This window comes from Pelophylax lessonae, assembly GCF_965119305.1.
Source record: "Pelophylax lessonae genome assembly, chromosome: 4".
In the NCBI taxonomy this organism is placed as follows: Eukaryota; Metazoa; Chordata; class Amphibia; order Anura; family Ranidae; genus Pelophylax; species Pelophylax lessonae.
Window position 1 is genome coordinate 198958384 of NC_138771.1, and position 18345 is coordinate 198976728.

The window sequence follows — 18345 nt, forward strand, 5'->3', positions numbered from 1 at the left end:
TTTCTCCATAGGGCCTACTATACCCCTCAGCGAGTGGCCAAGATATACCCCGGTAGTTCGGATGTATGCCCCCGGGGCTGTGGGCAAACTGGTACCTTTTTCCACATGGTATGGTCCTGCCCTACTACTCAGGGGTTTTGGCAGGCGGTGGTTGGTGAACTTGAGGGTCTGGGGGTTCATGGCATGGTCCTTGATCCCAGAGTCTCATTGCTGGGTTTTTGTGACTTGGTCTCCCACAGGAGGCATATGCAACTTTTTATATTTTATCTTATGTTCTATGCCCGGAAAATGATATTGCTACTCTGGAAATCAGCTGATCCTCCGTTGCTGTCTAGGTGGTGGACCCTGATTGACTCAGTCTTACCACTCTATAAACTCACTTACATGAGCAGGGGCTGCCCTCAGAAATTCGACAAGGTGTGGGGGTTGTGGGTGAACAGGGGAGGGCTGGGATAGACCCATCCCCTCCTCCGTTTGTTTCTCTGTCTGCTCTCTTGACCTCCTTCCTTTTGCCTTGCTACGGTCGGCCCCCCCTGGGGACCCTCTTCTCTTCCCCCCCCTCCTCTCCTCCTCTCTGTCTCTTCCCCTTCCCCCCCCCCTTTTTTTTTTCTTCCCCTTTGGTAGTCCCTTGTCTGGGTGGTGCCCTCCTTCCCTCGGTGTCCCTATAACTGGGGTTGATAACAGCTGTTGACTTTTGTGGGGTGGATGGCCCTGGCCGGGGAGGTGTGGCTGCTTGGGTGGGAGGGAGTGGGTCCTCTGAGATGTATTGTGCCTCTGTTGCCTGTCCGGGAGATCTTTTGTTCCTGTCTACATATGTTATGCCTTACATTTTCTGCCTGCCTATGACATTGTCCAATGTGAACACAGCACTGTATTCTTGTTTGTGACTTGTTTTGGAAATAAAAACGTTTCTGTTAAAAAAAAAAAAAGAAACCACCTTCGGAGGGGGAAGGACAGATCCGGACGAAAGTACCACTTGGACCCATGAACCAACATATAGGGAGAACGACCGGACAAATGCAGCCAGTGTCGCCAGTGCAGACACCCTGCGCGCAGACTGACAGCAACCAAGAAGGCCACCTTCTGTAACAAGGTAGGCAGGGGATACCCATAAATACTCGCAAACAGAGGTTCTTGAAGAACAGATTGCACCAAATCAAGGTCCCCAGTTGGTGAAGGAGGTCGCACTGGAAGTACCAAGTGTCGCAGCCTCTGGAAAGAGTTACGCACCAGGAAATAGGCGGCTAACGGCCTTTGGAAAAAAATTGGCAAAGCCGAGACCTGACCCTTGACAGTACTCAAGGCCAACTTTTGATCAACTCCCAGTTGAAGGAAGCCAAGATCCAGGCCACCGAGTAAGGGCGAGGGGGAGCCCAGGAAGACTTAAACCACGCAACATACGACTTTCTCGTTTAAGTACGGTGGGAATCACTGAAGCAGACAATCCCCCGTCCTTCAGCACCTGGCTTTTAACAACCAAGCCGGCAAGCCAGCGACCGTAAAGTTGAATGGGAGATTGGTCCTGGAGACAATAACTCCTCCCTGAGAGGAATTCTCCAAGGAGCATCTGCGGCTAGTCTGACCAGGTCGGCGTACCAAGCTCGGCGAGGCCAGTCCGGAGCCACGAGAAAGATCGGAATCCCTTCCGCCTCGATCCTGCGAAGAATTCTTGGCAGCAACTTGAGAGGAGGAAAGGCAGACAGCAGCTGATACTGACCTTGGCCCATCCGTGAGCACTCTCACATGACCATGCCGGTGTCAGCCTTGTGCAGGAGACCACACTAAACTTCTCGGCATCGTTCAAGATGAACTTAGCGAATCTTCTTGCCTATGACAGAACCCATGGTGCCACCATAGCACCCGCCAGAGGGTCCTGGGAGTGGGCCACAAACCTCAGCACTATCCAGTAGATGCAACGCCAACAGGTAAACATCTGGAGTGCCCCCCAACAAAGGCACAACTGCTGAAACACCTCTAGATGAAGGGACCATTCCCCTGCATCCAAGGCCTGTCGACGGAGGCAATCTGCCTGCCAATCTTTCCACACCTGGAAAGGGAACAGCGGAGAGAGCTGGAACAAGGCGCTCTTCCCAGCTAAGAATTGTCACTTCCAAGGCCGCAAGGACACCCTTGGTGCCCCCTTGGTGAATGACGTAAGCCACAGTCATGGTGCAGTCGAATGAATGTGCACCGGACAGCTGCAGGTGCCCGATCCAGTGGACTAGGCAAAGCCGGATCGCTCTCAGCTCCAAGACAATGATCGGTAACCTGGATCCTCCAGGGACCATACTCCCGAAGCAGAGAACCTGCAAAGAACCCCCCCAACCGGACAGGCTGGCATCCCCGGTGACAATTGTCCAGTAAAAAGAGGAGGAAGGATTCCAGATCAAGACTCCCTGGTCAACCGGCTCAGTCGGATCCAAATCCAGAGAGTTTGGATTCTAGTCCCATTCGAGAAGGATTGCCACCTGGGGGATCCCCAAGAGGGATTGAGCGAAAGGGACCGTCTCGAAAGACGACACCATCAGTCCCAGAACTCGCGTGCAGGTCCGAAGAGACGACCATGTGCGATCAGTAACAGTCGAACCGCAGTCTGAAGTTCCAAGAGTTTTTTCCCAGAGGGAGAAAACACCATAACTGAGGACGAGTCAAAAGTTAGGCCCAGATAGTTCAGTCTCATGTAAGGAACCAGGGATGACTTCTGAAAGTTCAGAACCCACCTGAATTCCTCCAGAGTTCTCAGGGTGACTTCCAATTTTGTTGTCAGCATCATAGAGGACACCACATGGAGAAGCAGATCAGCCAGGAAACCAGGACCTTTACACCCGCTGCCGCAACCGTGCCAGGACCGGAGCCAACACCTTTATGAAGACCAGAGGAGCAGAAGCGAGACCAAGGGGTAACGCCACAAACCGATAGAGATCCTTCCCCACGGCAAAAGCCGAGAAGCAAGAAATCCACCGAAAAATGGGCAAAAACGGATGTACCAAGATAGAAGCAGATGGAGGCTACAGGAAAATGGCGGCCCCGCGCGGGAACGCGTTAATTGGGACCCACAGGGAGACCCCCCCCCCCAAGCCCATCTACACCATGCAGCTATAGGAATCACATTAAGGCCCCCCCCCCGCACTCCCCGGGCCCCCCATGCGGACTGCAAAAGAGGTCCCAGCCCCAGGTAGGCCCAAACAGTCCCCCACATGGAGGGAGGGGGGAGGGTGGGGTCACAACAGGATAGAGAGAAACCCAGGAGTGTGAGGGTTCAACCAACCCAGGGAGGGGCCTGCATCCACCCCAAAATGCACCAGGGAAGGGGGGAAAGTTTACTCACCATATGGGGAACACAGGGGCCATCTCCTGACAGGACCCCACGCCACCTAAGTGGGGGGCTGTCGGCCCAATAGGAACGTTGCAACATAAGCCTAGACCCTGTCGTGTGCGTCCTGGCGAGACATTTAACTCGCGAAGCCAGTCCCTGTCCAGTGGGACTATGTCGCGGCCGACCCAGCATGGAGCTAAGGCCTGCACGCGCTCGCTGGCCAGACTGGGGTGACCACTGGATATAGATATCCAGCCCGTCGCCCAGCCCGGCATAGTTGCTTGAAGATCTCACAGGAAAAAATCCTGGAGAAAAAGGCTAGCTAAAAAAAATCTACATGAAAAAATACTTACTCCTGACTAGGCAGATTAAAACTGACATCCTATGCAGGAAGAGAGAGGGTGTACCCTCCGGGACTGCCCATAGGCATAGCCAGAACTTTTTTTCTGCCTAGTGTCCTACTCCTGTAGGGGGCAGTATAACCCTACTGATGTGGATCCGAGAACTGAGTCCGTCAATTAACGATAGAGAAAATATAATTTTTGTAAGAATTTACCGTAAAATTATTTTCTCTGAGTCCTCTGACAGTCACCGCCCATCCATGTTAGCCTTCACTATTGGGTAATGGCGCCCTCTGCAGGAGTAAGCTAGGCAGATAAAAATGTTAATACAGTCGGGAGGGGGGAGGCGGGTGGGGGAGCTGAATGTTGGGGTGGATTCCGGGGTCTACCCGGCTGCTGCATGATACAGCAATTTGCTCAGAGTATTTGGACGTGGACGGTGGGGGGGGGGGGGGGCATGGACTACTGCTCCCACCAGGTTGGGTGGGATGGGGCGGTCGGCGGGCGGGGGTGGCGGGCACTGCCGGGAGCTGGGTCTGCATTTTTGGGGGGATTGGGGTGGGGGGGATGTTGCTGCTGCTCTCCGGGGAATGCCGCGGACCTCTAGTTGGGGAATTTGTGCCTTACAGTTTCATGGGGGGGATCCGAGTCACCACACGGTGTAGACTACGTGGGGTGGCGGGCTAGACGGAGGTTGGGGTCCATCCCAGCCCACAGGGGCGACCCTTTTTGATGGCGGCACTATATCGGCTCGCCCATTGGGCCTTGGGAGATGGCTGCTCGGATGCCCCCCCCCCCCCCCCCAACGGGGTACTGTTGAAATTTGCACTTAGAGTTTAAGTTTTGTTTATTTGTTACTGTTCTTGCTGCTTAACGGTGTGGAGTGGCCCGTTGGGGCTCCTCTTATTATGACCTTCTCCTGATGCCTCTCCGCTCTTTCCCTTTCCCTTTCTTTCCCTCCCGGTCTCGATGGGCCTCCTGCCCTATGGGGCTTGCTCGGTGTTCTCCTTGCTGTCCCCTTGGCTGTCTTGCCGCCTCTGTCTCCTTCTTCACATTACCCTCCCCTGGGGTTGGGCTGGGTGGGGGGGCCGGAGGCTGCGGCTCGAGCTGTGCCTGATCTACCCACTTCCCCACGTAGGCCTGCGCTTGAGTGCCCTTACGGGCCTCCGAGTGCCTGGTGGCTTAGCTGCCTTTAGCTAGGGCGGGGTGGTCTTTACCCCGACTCTCCTCTCTTTTTGTCTACCTTTCCTCCCAGTTTCTGCAGTCTCCCTTTTTTCTTTTACTGTTCCATACTTCCTTTCCCTTTCTTTCCTGCTTCTCTCCCGTCTCCCTACCTGCTGTCTGGTCCTCCTCTTCCCTAACCCCCCCTTTTTTTTTTCTTTGTTATTGTTCCCCCCTCCCCTCTCCCCTCGACATGGACGAGCTCACAGTGGTCTCCCTTAATGCCAAGGGGCTCAATGTCCCGGAGAAACGCAAGGTCCTTCTTAACGACCTACATCGCCGGCGGGCTGATGTCGCGTTTCTCCAGGAGACGCATTTTCGTTCGGACCGCCTCCAGAGACTGACTAATAGGTACTGCCCCACTTCTTATCACTCCACACATGCTGCTGCCAAGTCACGGGGGGTGTCCATTCTTGTGGCTGCCAGGGTGCCCTGGACCTGTCAGGATTCCCTGCTGGACCCCAATGGTCGTTACGTGTTTTTACGAGGTACCATTGGGGAGACTGTGGTGACGCTCGCAAGCGTCTATGCTCCGAATGACGGCCAGGACGTGTTCATCGCCCGAGTCCATAAGCGGCTGGCCTCCTTTCAGATGGGCCAATTGATATTGCGCGGCGACTTCAATGTCCCGCTATCCCCGGTGTTGGATACTTCTTCCGGCAGCTCTTCAGGTGACCCACGCCGCCCGGAAGCGGATTCTTCGTGTTTTTCACAATGCACAGCTCATTGACGTATGGAGAATGCAGCACAATGGGGAGCGGGACTACTCCTTCTCACTGCCTCACAGATTGTACTCCAGAATAGATTACTTTCTGATCCCACACATTCAGCTTCATGCGGTGCTGAAATCTACGATCGATACGATGACCTTCTCCGATCACGCGCCGATTTCACTTGTGTATTACCTGGCCGAGGGGACGCGGGGAAGGACGCGATTCTGGCGTCTGAGCGATTCCCTCCTTAACAACGAGGAAGTCCGGACAGACGTCCTGAGGGAACTTACGGAATTCTTTCGCACTAACACCACGGATGACTGCGACAGGGGGACCATATGGGAGGCCCATAAAGCGGTCATTCGTGGGGTGTTTATGAAACATGGGGCTCGGCTCAAGAGGCAGAGATCTCAACAGCTGCAGCGACTTTTAGAGGCGATCCTTCAGCTGGAAACCTCCCATAAGAAAAACTTGGACAAGTCGGAAGAACAGGAACTGTTCGCTCTTCGCCGTCAGGTACAGGACCTTATGTTCTCCAAGGCTAAAGCGGACCTACAGAGGGCCCGCCACGCCTTTTACATGGAGGGGAACAAGTGCGGGAGACTACTGGCGGCTTCGGTTAAGGCACGGAGGCTTGCCAACTATGTACCCCGTATTACGTCCTCTTCAGGGGGTTCGGCTACATTGCCCGAACAGATCGCAGGCGAGTTCCGGAACTTCTATGACTCCTTATACAACCTCCTTGATCACGGGGGTGCTTCGCCCACCGTGGAGGAATACCTGGCCTCGGTGGACCTCCCATCCCTGGGAGCTGAGGCCAGGGAGGAGTTGGAGGCCCCCATTACCCTGCTTGAGCTTCAGGCGGCGGTGGGAGCTCTACAGGCAGGGAAGGCCCCGGGTCCTGACGGCTTCACCCTGCCGTACTATTCCACCTACATGGATGTGCTTGGACCTCACTTTGTGGCGTGGCTCAACTTGTTGGGCAAGGGGGAGTCGTCTTTCCCACCGGACACGCTTCGGGCTCACATATCGGTCCTTCCCAAGGACGGAAAGGACCCTTCCAGCTGCGGCAGCTACAGGCCTATCTCCTTGCTGAACATAGACCTGAAGGTGTTCACGAAGATTTTGGCCAATTGCCTCAGCCATCATATGCCGCACTTGGTCCATTTGGATCAGGTGGGCTTCATTCCCTCTCGGGAAGCGAGGGACAATACCTCTAAGGTCCTGAACCTTATCCACGTGGCCCAGTCGACAAAAACACCCTGCGTACTACTTAACACGGACGCGGAGAAAGCATTTGACCGCGTTAGCTGGCGGTTCATGCTTTCCACGTTGAGGGCAATGGGCTTCGGGGAAACGTTGATGTCCTGGATAGGACATATTTACTCCTGCCCATCGGCCCAGGTGAAGTGTAACGGGGTGCTTTCTACCCCTTTTCACATTTCTAATGGTACCCGGCAGGGGTGCCCCCTCTCCCCGTTGCTGTTTGCGCTCTCTCTAGAGCCGTTTCTGGGCAGAGTACGGGCCAACCCCGACATTTCGGGAATTAAGGTGGGGGACCTGGAGTGCAAGGTATCGGCCTACGCCGACGACATGCTCTTTTCCATCTCGAACCCGGCAATCTCGGCACCGAACCTGATGAAGGAACTGGAACAGTACAGCCTGTGTTCTAATCTGAAAGTGAACTTTCATAAGTCCGAGGCTCTGGGGGTGGGAGTCCCAGCCCCCCTCTTGGCGCACTTGTCCTCCACGCTGCCCTTCAAATGGACCCAGGGGGCTCTGACATACCTCGGGACCCAGATCCCCTCGGATCTATCCAAAATATATGAATTGAACTTCCCTCCCCTCCTGACCCATATTCGTGGCCTGCTACAGACTTGGAATACCGGACTGCATTCATGGTTCGGACGGTGCAACCTAATTAAGATGTCGATCCTCCCTAAGATCTTGTACCTGCTGCCGGCATTGCCTGTGCGGATACCGGCCTCCTTCTTTGCTCGAACCCACAGCACCTTCCTGAAATTCATCTGGGCTCACGGGAGGCCTAGGCTATCTCGTGCCCAGTTGACTCTGCCGAAGCACTCGGGGGGCCTGGCCCTCCCCGATGTAGCTAAATATCATATAGCGGTCCACCTTGGCCGGCTGATTGACTGGCGGAGACACAGTGCGGGTAAATTGTGGGTACAATTGGAAAGGGGACAGACCGTCACCTCCCTGGAGGGATTGCCGTGGGTCAGGGGGGAACTGCCACGGGGCCTCCGAGCGCACCCCACGATAGGCGTGACGATTGCAACCACTCGTCGCGCTTTATCCCACCCCTCCATCTCCACGCAGACCTCCCCGCTTTATCCGGTTCTGGGTAACCCGGAGTTTTCCCCGGGATTGGAGGAAGCGGCATTCCGCGGACTGACGTCCAGGGGCATCTCTCAGGCCGTCCATTTCCTCAGGGGATCTCGGTGGCCGACGATAGAGGAGCTGATGTCGGTTAGTGGCTCCTTTCAGCTGGGGTTCTGGCACGCTGCCCAGGTACACCACTTTCTTCGCTCCTTGCCGGACCCCTCGTCTTTCTCCAGAGATCTCACTCCGTTTGAGGAGTACTGCGTGGGGAGCGGAAGCCTGCCGGGCACGCTGTCTAAATCCTACGGCCTACTGATCTCTCCAGGGGAGGACTATGTCCTGCCTGGGCTGGGCAAGTGGGAGCGGGATCTTCAGCTACATCTCACCCCGGCGCATCGCTTGAAAGTATATACCCTGGCTTTGAAGACTCCGACCTGCGCGAAAACTGCAGGAGTTGAACTATAAAATTCTCACCCGGTGGTATAGGGTTCCCTCTCTCTTGAGCAAAATCTTCCCCGACACACCGGACCTTTGTTGGAGGTGCCAGAGTGAAGTGGGCACGATACTTCATATTTTTTGGTCCTGTCCCCGCATACGCCCCTTCTGGCAAGACGTCCGGGCCCTCTTGGGGGAACTATCGGACCGGGAAATCCCGGATACCCCGGAGTTCTTCCTGCTCCAGGTTTCCTCTATGCCAATCTCGAAATGCAAAAAATCAATTATCCCCCACGTCCTGAGCGCCGCGAGGGCTTGCATCCCGGTGCTTTGGAAGACGACTAGGGTGCCGACTGTTGGGGACTGCATGCGCAGGATGGAGGACATTAACAGAATGGAGGACCTCACCCTCACGAGGCAGCATCGCAGGGAACGATACGATAAGATTTGGGGTTTCTGGAATGTCTTCGTGCTTTCTGACAAGGGCAGGTCTCTAATTTGCGGTTGATCTCCACCCCGGGAGTACCCGTGGGTTTGTCCATACGGGGAATTTCCCCATCTGTTCCTCCCCCCTCCCCCTCCTGTCCCTATCCCTTTATCATCCTTTTTTGTTGTCTTTGTATGTTGCCCAACCTGGGGCTCTGTTCTCAATTATCTTTCTCTTCTTTTAGTTAAAATTGGGGAGCAACGGCCGGGAAGGGTTCTTCTTTCTCCGTAATTCAGCTCTTCCACATGTCTGCATCGGGGCCTGGCTATCTGTGACTCCGGATGGATGGATCTGCACCTTCCCCGACTCCGGGGATGGGCTCTATGACTATGCCAGGACCTTCCTTGATCTTCGATCAGATGTTATTGTATACTTCTCCATATTATGCAATAAATGCTATATGTGTCTGTATAGTACATGTCACAGATTGTTTCTCGACTGTTGTTCCTTTTCTAAAATAAAATATTTGAAAAAAAAAAAAAAATGTTAATACAAAACTTTTATATACTTAGACAAACCTCTAGGGGACCATCCCCAGACATTATCCCTGATCCAGTTACAACTGGTCCTCAGTTTGTAGCAAGCAGTACCGGAAGGCAATAACCCCCAGATCCAAAAAAACAGAGGGGCGGGAGCGGCGACTGTCAGAGGACTCTGACTGAATTTTACGGTAAGTTCTTACAAATATTCTATTTTCTCTTACGTCCTCTGACGTCGCCGTCCATCCATATTAGCCTTCACTTTTGGGATGTCCCAAAGCAGTGCAGGTGTGAGGGGTGGAAAGATGCAATCAACTGAAAAGGTAACAAAAAAACACCCAAAGGAAGAGACAGAAAAAAATGTGTCTCTGCAAACAACCGCCACACTCAAAACTTTGCAGCCAAGGGAAGCATCCGAGGATGCCAATACATCAATTCTGTAGAATTTTGGGAAAGAGTGCACAGACGACCAGGTCGCCTCTTTTCCCACCTGAGCCACAAAAGCCAAGAGGCGCCGATGGCTCTAGTAAAATGGGCCTTTACAGGGAAAGAAGGAACCTGACCCTCGTCGGAACAGGCCTAAACAATCATCTGTCTGATCCACTGAGAAATGGTTGCCGCGGACGCAGGGAATCAGACAGCCGAACAGATTCCGTGGCAGACAGGTAAACCCTGACCGCCCAAACCACATCCAAAGAATGCAAGGCCACCTGCTCGGGATGCTGTAACAAAGAGAAGGCAACACGATAACCTCGGTTAGGTGGAACGAAGAAACCACCTTGGGAATAAAAAACTGATTGGGTCGCAGAACCACTTTATCCCTATGAGGCACCAGATAAGGAGAACGGCAAGACAAAGCTTCCAATTCAGACACTTTGCGAGCAGACGTGATAGCCACCAGAAAAGCAACTTTCTCGGACAACACAGGCACAGGAATATCTCTGTTGTTCTCAAAGGGAGGTCGTTGCAACACAGAGAACACCAAATGCAGGTCCCAGGGAGGCAAGGGAGCCTTCCTCGGGGGAGTCAGATGCCGCAAAGTGTGAATCAAAGAATTTGACGCCAAGGGACGTTGGAAAAAGATGGCCAAGGCCGACAATAGACCCTTGATCGTGGTCAGCGCCAAATGCTGATCCACCACTTCCCACAGGAAGGACAAAACCTTTGCCACCGAGAAGGAGCGAGAATGGAAACCATGCGACTCGCACCAGGCTATATATGCTTTCCAGGTGCAATGGTAAATCCTTCTAGAAGTAGATTTACGAGCCTTCAATAAGATAGGGGTCTTCTGACTGCGGGCATCCCTATCTCTCAAGTCCTGGCTTTCAACAGCCAGGCTGTTAAAGCCAGAGACCGTAAAGCAGGATGGAAGATCGGCCCTTGAGACAGAAGATCTACTCTCAGCAGAAGCCGCCAGGGAGGCTCGACGACCATCCGCGCACCAGAACCGACCTGGCCAGTCTGTTAAATCAGAGGGAAGGCATACATCAGCCAATACCGGTGCCAAGACACCCCTAACACATTCGTGGCATCCACCAGAGGATCGCGAGGGTCCGGCCACAAACTGTCCCACCTCATTATCGAGACGGGACGCTAACAGATCCACGTCCGGAGTCCCCCACCGGGCACACAGGAGGCGAAACACCTCTGGATGCAGGGACCATTCTCCCTGGTCCAAGGTCTGTCAACTCAGATAGTCCGCCTGCCAGTTACTCACACCCAGAATGTGAACAGCCAAAGTCGCCGGAACGTGCAATTCGGCCCAAGACAAAATCACGGCCACTGCCTTGGCCGCCAGGGCACTCTTGGTGCCTCCTTGGCGACTGATATAAGCCACAGCCGTGGCGCTTTCCATCTGTACTCAAACCGGACACCCCTGAAGTTGAGAAGACCAACGGAACAGACAAAGCTTGATCGTGCGGAGCTTCAAGACGTTTATCGGCAAAGAGGCCTTCCCCGCTGACCACGACCCCTAGACACAAAGCGTCCCCAGGACTCCTCCCCAGCCCAACAGGCTGGCATCTGTGGTGAGCACCACCAACAGCAGAGGCTGGCCCTGTGTCAGGGTCAGCGACCGGAGCCACCACAAAAGATCCGACCGCACTCGGTGACTCAGAGAAATCCTCCTGAGCGAGGCGTTCTGTCCCACCTGGTCAGGATCCCCGCTGGCAGGGTTCTTGTGTGAAATTGAGCAAGCGGGACAGTTTTGAAAGCCAAAACCATCAGACCCAGAGACCGCATAGAATACCGCAAGGAGGAGAGATCGTTGTCCCTGAGGGACCTGATCTCGTACGCGTCCCCCGGCCAGATAACCGAGGACTGCAATCCCCATTAAATGCAGTAAGGCCCGCACCGGAGCCAAAACCTTGGTGAAAACCCTGGGAGCCGAAGCGAAACCGAAGGGTAACGCCACAAAACTGGTAAAGCTCCCCTGCCACAGCAAAGTGGAGACATCTCTGAGGACCCTTATAGATAGGGATGTGTAGACACGCATCCAGCAAAGTGATGGGAGGCCAGGAAGTCCCCTGGACCCAATGACGACACGATCGGCTTTGAGGGATTCCATCCAGAACTTCAGCACCCGCACAAATCGGTTCAGAGACTTCAAGTCCTGAAGCGGACGCACTGTGCCCCCTGTTCTGGGCACCATGAACAGGTTGGAAGAAAAAATCGCGAAAACCGTCCCGTGAAGAAGCGGCACAAAGACTCCTTGGTCAAGCAGAACCCGCCCCGCCCCCATGAGACCCCTGAGATGAGCAGGAGGCAGCTGGAGAGCTGACAGAAAGAACCTGTCTGCGGTGCGAGATCAAAACCCGATCTTGTACCCTGAAACGAAGCAGCTCGTGAACCCCCCCTGTCCTGAATGCTGGACAACCAGGGTTCCTGAAAGCAACGCAGACGCCCCCCCCACCCCAAAGACGGGTGAGGGCATCCCTGCAGGAAGAGGAAGACTGGTACGCTGAGCCAGACTGACCGGCCTTAGGCTCCCCCGACCACGGCTTCTTGTGGCCTCCGGAGGGCTTGAAGCCCTTATCTTGCTCCCCTAAGGCACGAAAGGACCAATACTGAGCTTTTAAGGAAGGCCCCCGCCTAGCGCGGGAGGACCTACCCCTAGTGACCTGGGGTAACCGAGTACTCTTACCCCCCGTAAGCCCCTTAATCAACTCAGCCTGAGTGTTCCCAAAAGGACGACTCCCCACATAAGGAACATCAGACACCGTCTTTCTGGAAGCGCGGTCAGCTTGTCTGCCAAAAAAGGCGGTGGATCGTGACCCAGACGGCAGACAACCGAGCGACTAACGGAGCCTCACCCAAGGCCACGTCACACAGATACATCCCCATTCGGGTAACCCGATCCTCCATGTCAAGGGAAGTCGGAGAGGCTGACTCCGCCACCAGGGTGCTCCGAGGCACCTTGGCCCATGCCGTGAGAGCCTGAGAGGCCATCACTGAGGCAACCACAGATTTAGGCAGGAAAGCACCTCAACGCGCCTATCAGCCAGATCTTTGAAAAACGGAGAGTCCTCCACTGGCATTGAGGTGGATTTAGTCAGTCTAGAGACAGTGTGGTCCACTTTAGGGGATACCGTCCAATGTTTGTCCACCGACTTCTAAAAAGGGATAGCAGTGGAAAAGGATGCTTAGGCACCACCAGCATATGTGTAATACGATGTCACCGATCATGCACAAGTTTGTAAAAATCCAAAGGGCAGGGAAAATTGACCTGACTTCTGGGCACTTCGGAACCCGAAAGCAGCTTTAATGGCGCTAATGAGAGTAGCTATGGCAGGGCGTTCCCGGGCTACCAAGGAGAAAGATTCTTCCACCTATTTCCCATAAGCGGAAGACATGGACCCCACAGGAGGGACATCATCCGTGGCAACCATTCAGGCTTAGAGTACGAGGACTGGGAGGGCATATGCTGTTAATTTATTAAAAAAATGTTTTGTTTTTTTTTTTTATTATTAAAGGAGCGCTCCACAGATCCACCGTGGATGCAAAAAAAGCGCAAGAGCAGCAGAAAACGGAGACCAGGGAAGAGGTTTCAAGAATACCCGAAGCCCCCACCAGACCTGCGGGGGAATTGGTAGTCTGGGAATCCAGAAAGCAAAGATAAAATAAATGGGACGCTGGCCCTTTAAATCGGCGGTCCCGCGGAACCCCACCGCAGCCTGCATTATCTGAAAGAGCCCCCTCATAAAATGCAAAATCCACAAAAAAAAAAAAACAGTTTTGGCAGAAAAATACCTTTGGCATTAGTAAAAATCCCCCCACAGTTTCAGAAACTGTCACACTCTGCTCAGTGAAAAAATGGAGGAAACAGAGGAAGTGACCTCACGCCTCTAGAGGCCTAGCCCTGGAACCACAATAAAATGGTGCCTAATTAAACTCTATGTAAAAAAGCACCGGCAAGATGGCCGCTTGCCCATAATAGGCATGTGCCCTTACCTAAGATGGCACCTGATCGGCAGCAAGGCAGTATACATGACATGGCTGCTGCCCACACACAGAGCCCAGTGACCTGCCCTCACCTAAAATGGCGGCCATGCTAAAATGGCGCCAAACTAAGCGTACACACACGGTCTGGCCCCTAACCGCTATGGAGCCCCTCCCAAAACCCCCCAGGCACCACAAGTACACCACACACCGCCCTCAGCAGGGCCAGGGAGGGAGGGAAATAACACCAAGCCAGCCAGACGGGGGATCCCACAGAGACCACCAGCCCTGCCATCCCCTAAGAGTGGGCCCATAAACCCCCATAAAAGTCGCCAGGGACAAGGAGTATCAGTACTCACCAGTCCAGGGAAGCGGGCACCGCTCTGATACGGGAGACCTCCCACCCTGAGTGGGGGTGCCGTCAGCCAAGGAGGGATGCTAGCAACACGTGGGCGGTCTGGGTTGAGACACCCTCAGTGAAGATGCATTTCCGCAGGCTCGTCCCCATTCCGAGAGGCACTGTCGTTGCGGGCCTGGGTGCACCAGTAACCTGCGACGCTCGTTGGCAGGCTGGGACTCCATAAGGATCTATATTACCCAGTGCGAGGCCCAGCTCTGCAGTGACTTGTATTCCTCCAGGAAAAGGTCCCTGACTAACTAGTGATAGTGAGCTAAAATAAAAACCTATTTTCAGAAGGAAAATACATATTTTTAGAAAAAAAACAAAGAAAAACCGAGACAATAGGTCCTGGCCAGGAGTTGTAACTGGATCAGGGATAACGGCTGGGGACGGCCCCCTAGAGGTGTGTCTAAGTATAGAAAAGTTTTGTATTAACATTTCTATCTGCCTAGCCTACTCCTGCAGAGGGCGCCATTACCCAATAGTGAAGACTAATATGGATAGGCAGCGACTGTCAAAGGACATAAGAGAAATATATATTTTAAAAAGCATTCTTACTTTACAGCATTTTTTCACAATTGGCTACAACTTTTGCACAGTACTGTATATCAAGACTCTGGAGGAAAAGGTACAGAATTGTGCTTATGATCCCTACGTTCTGAGTACACAATTATTACAGTGACTTTGTGCATAAATTCCACCATAGTTGCTGAAAATTCCTCCTTGGATAACACAGAGGGGGAAGATATATCAAATGGAGACAGGAACAACTCTGAGGAGTGTGTAGAGAGGTGACAGCACTCAAGGATCAGGTTATTAGAAGGGATACTGCAAGCTGCCCCGAAACTGTGTGAATCGTGAGCTGGAAAGGATCACACAGCTGCTTCTTGAGAGCTCATGATCGATCATACTGCAAAGTGCAGAAAAATGTCAAATCCTATTAGGGATACTCACAAACCAGCTATCGAGGCAGTTATGTTATATGGCTGTCTGTCACTCAGTTAACTGAAGACAGCAGGAGGACTAACCCTGTGATCGTTGCGAGGAGGCTGAGGTGATTTACCACTTGCAGGCACATGAGCACACAAAAGCCTGCAGGGCACAGGTGACACTTTTATAGGGGAAAAAAAAGGGTTGCAGTGCCTTACCTCAGCTCTTGCAACACATCGTTTCGTAGCACATACTCCTTAATGTTAATGTTGTAGGGGAAAAGCCAGGGACAGGATAAGCATCACAGAGCTGGTCCCTCATGGAGCATGTGTCACAGCACAGTCTCCATAGTGTGAACCCCTGAAGAGGAAAAAGTACTGGAGAGCAACTGCAGCAACACACACAGCAACCAGGTACCAGAGGGTACAATTGCAGGACCCAGTGAACATTTACATTCCAGTCTTTACCCCTCTGGTAGGTCCTGATGGTGTTTTTAGAAGGTGTATCACAGATGTAAACCTGTAGCCACTCGGCAACTAACAAATATAGTACTGCAGTGTCTGTGAAGCGTGCATCAAAAAGGGCAATGCACCAAAGGACACATTCCGGCCCAGCCTTACATCTTCATCGTGGTGATGTCCAAGCATATCCTCTAAAACATGGCGTAAACAATTTGAATATCGAGATTCGAACCATGTATGGGCAGACTGAATGTACTCAATTTGAATAATTAACTTGGGTACAACCAGCCTGCCAGATTTTACATGCAATTATTGCAAGCAGCAGTTCTAGCCATTAGCAATAATCACCTTCCTGCAACCCGTGGTTACAGGAAAGAAATTCCTTCCTTTGATTAATCATTGGAGTTTACATACAAACGCAGCTAATGCATTTCTGCTGGCCCCCAACTACTGTACATCGCCAGGGCAAAGTTAAAGACCAAATTTGCATGCATTTTGTAAGTTTAGTGTTTATTCCGGTAAAAAAAAGATATCCAACAGAAACACAAACTGCCGAATGAGTGTAAAGTTACTCACCAAAATAACCTAAAAACATTAATTTGCATTTATTAAAGTACTTGCATATATAAGAACATTAAATTATCAGTCTCCAATATGCTAGACAGAAAAAATGAAATTAAAATAAAATGTTTGTAATAATAACATAAATAAATAAATAAAATAAAAAAATAAATAAAAAAAAACTCAATTTATTGCACCTCAATTAAACTGAATCCTGAGTAAAACGATTATTATTGCATATTGCTTTATAACTAATATATAAACATACCACTATATAATGCTTTGGCTGTAATATACAGTTTAGGCTTGCCATTATGTAATGCATTGGTTGTGTTTGTATATAACCTCCAAAGATGCATCAATATAGAGGATTTCTACATTGCCTGGAACATCCCATTTAAAGCATTGATTATTGTTTGCATGTACACATTACTACCTCTGCAACTGTACTATATAAATAAAAATAACATTGATTAAGAATAGAAAATGGTAACTGTTACCAAGCTGATTTGTGGTTGCACAAAAGACTTCTAGCTTTGCACAGTCATGGAGGAAATCACAGGAAAGTGACGATATCATGTTTTTATTCAAATTTAGAGTTTGTAGCTCAGGCAAGTAGAGTGGCATACAGATTTCAGAAATGCTGTTTCTGTAAAAAAAAAAAAAAAAGAAAAAGAAGAGTTTAGCATACATTCATATATAGAAAATATATTAAAAAATACATAAAGCCCATCACTAGCAAAGGCCCTATAGCAAACATTAATATATAGAAAATATATTAAAAAATACATGAAGCCCATCACTAGCAAAGGCCCTAAATTCAAGTGTGTATTAAAAGAACTACCAAATAGAACACTACAAAAAAAAAAACATAACATAACAACCACATAAACAGTAATATTTAGATCAGCAACTGCTATTTGTGACCATCAGGGAGAATAACAGTGCAAGGGGGCCCTTTCACACTGCTCTGTAGAAAAAATATATATAAAACGCATATGTGTTTTTACTGTGATTTTGCTGCATTTCAGATACGTCCCCTGCCTTTCTGGTGCATTTTTTGGTTGCCTGCACCTGTGAAAAATGGACATGTGACTCAAAAACACACAGAAAACATAAATCACAGTTGAGTTTTACTGCAATGTTACAGTGATTTCCATTAATTTCAAAGGAAAGCTGCGTCTTTGGTGCAGTTTTCAAAATGCACTCCAACACAGTGGTGTGTAGAGTCCCATAGGATTTAAAGGGAAGTTTTTTTCTTGCAAGGTAAAAATGCAGGAAAAACGTATGAGCGTGAAAAGATCCCTAAGAGGCAAAATGAGCTAAAAGATCATTATTATTTGCAAAATAGGTTTGTGGGAAATAAGCGCAAAACTGCTCAGTTACGGTGGAAACACATTTTCAGGGCGACAGTGTAAAATCACAATGATTATGATGAAGTAGACAAAAATTATTACCTACTTGGGGTTGGAAGTTAACCTGTAAAACAGTAGTTGTATAATAGAAAACGTAAACCTTATTTCTAAACTCATTTTAGAAACATCTTACCCTTCAAGCACTAGCTCTTCAAGCCTTTGAGTAACCTTTGCTAAACAATCAGGAAAACCTTTCAGCTGGTTGTAAGAAAGGTTAAGATGCTTCAAGGTCAGACAAATAGCACTTGTATTCAAGTCAAGGGAAGGACCAATTTCATTTCTTGATATGTCAAGGAATGCAATACTGCTCATCTCCAAAACACAGGTAGGGAACGATTTAAAGCCATTATTACGCAAGTCCAAGTAAGTCAAAGACTTTAAAGCCTAGGTTAAAATACACAAAATTATTTATTACACATATTGTAATTATTCCAATTGTAAGCAAAACTGTACCTAATAATTTCAGAACACTTCTCATACAGTAATTAATGGAAGACAATTCCTAGAGGGGAACAACAGGTAAGGCCATGGCAGGGAAGATTTATGCCCAATGTAACAAAGATTTGACTAAATTTTTTAAACCTTTATAACTCACTATTGCCAAAGATCCATTTATGTAAAAAATGTAATAAAATAAACTAACTGTTTTACAAATTGAAAGAAAGGGACAGTTGCACGTAGATAAAAAGATGTAATAAACTTTAGTGTATGCAGCACAGCCCGCCTGAGCTCAGGTGGCCCATGCCAAGTACAATAAAGTTTATTGCCAAATTACACGTCATGTGGTTGTCACCTTTTCAGACATGATACTG

The 18345-nt window shown here is 50.5% G+C and overlaps 1 protein-coding gene across 4 annotated transcripts in view; it reads right to left on the bottom strand.

Moving 5' to 3' along the window:
* The window catches only part of LRRK2 (leucine rich repeat kinase 2), an 816940-nt gene that overhangs the window by 406421 nt on the left and 392174 nt on the right, over positions 1 to 18345 (bottom strand). For all 4 annotated transcript variants that reach the window (XM_082254234.1, XM_082254231.1, XM_082254232.1 and 1 more), the window contains 2 exons: positions 17667 to 17917; positions 16619 to 16767 (listed from right to left, as the gene is read on the bottom strand). In XM_082254234.1, coding sequence (XP_082110360.1) covers positions 16619 to 16767; positions 17667 to 17917 — 400 coding nt within the window. The remainder of the gene's footprint in view (positions 1 to 16618; positions 16768 to 17666; positions 17918 to 18345) is intronic.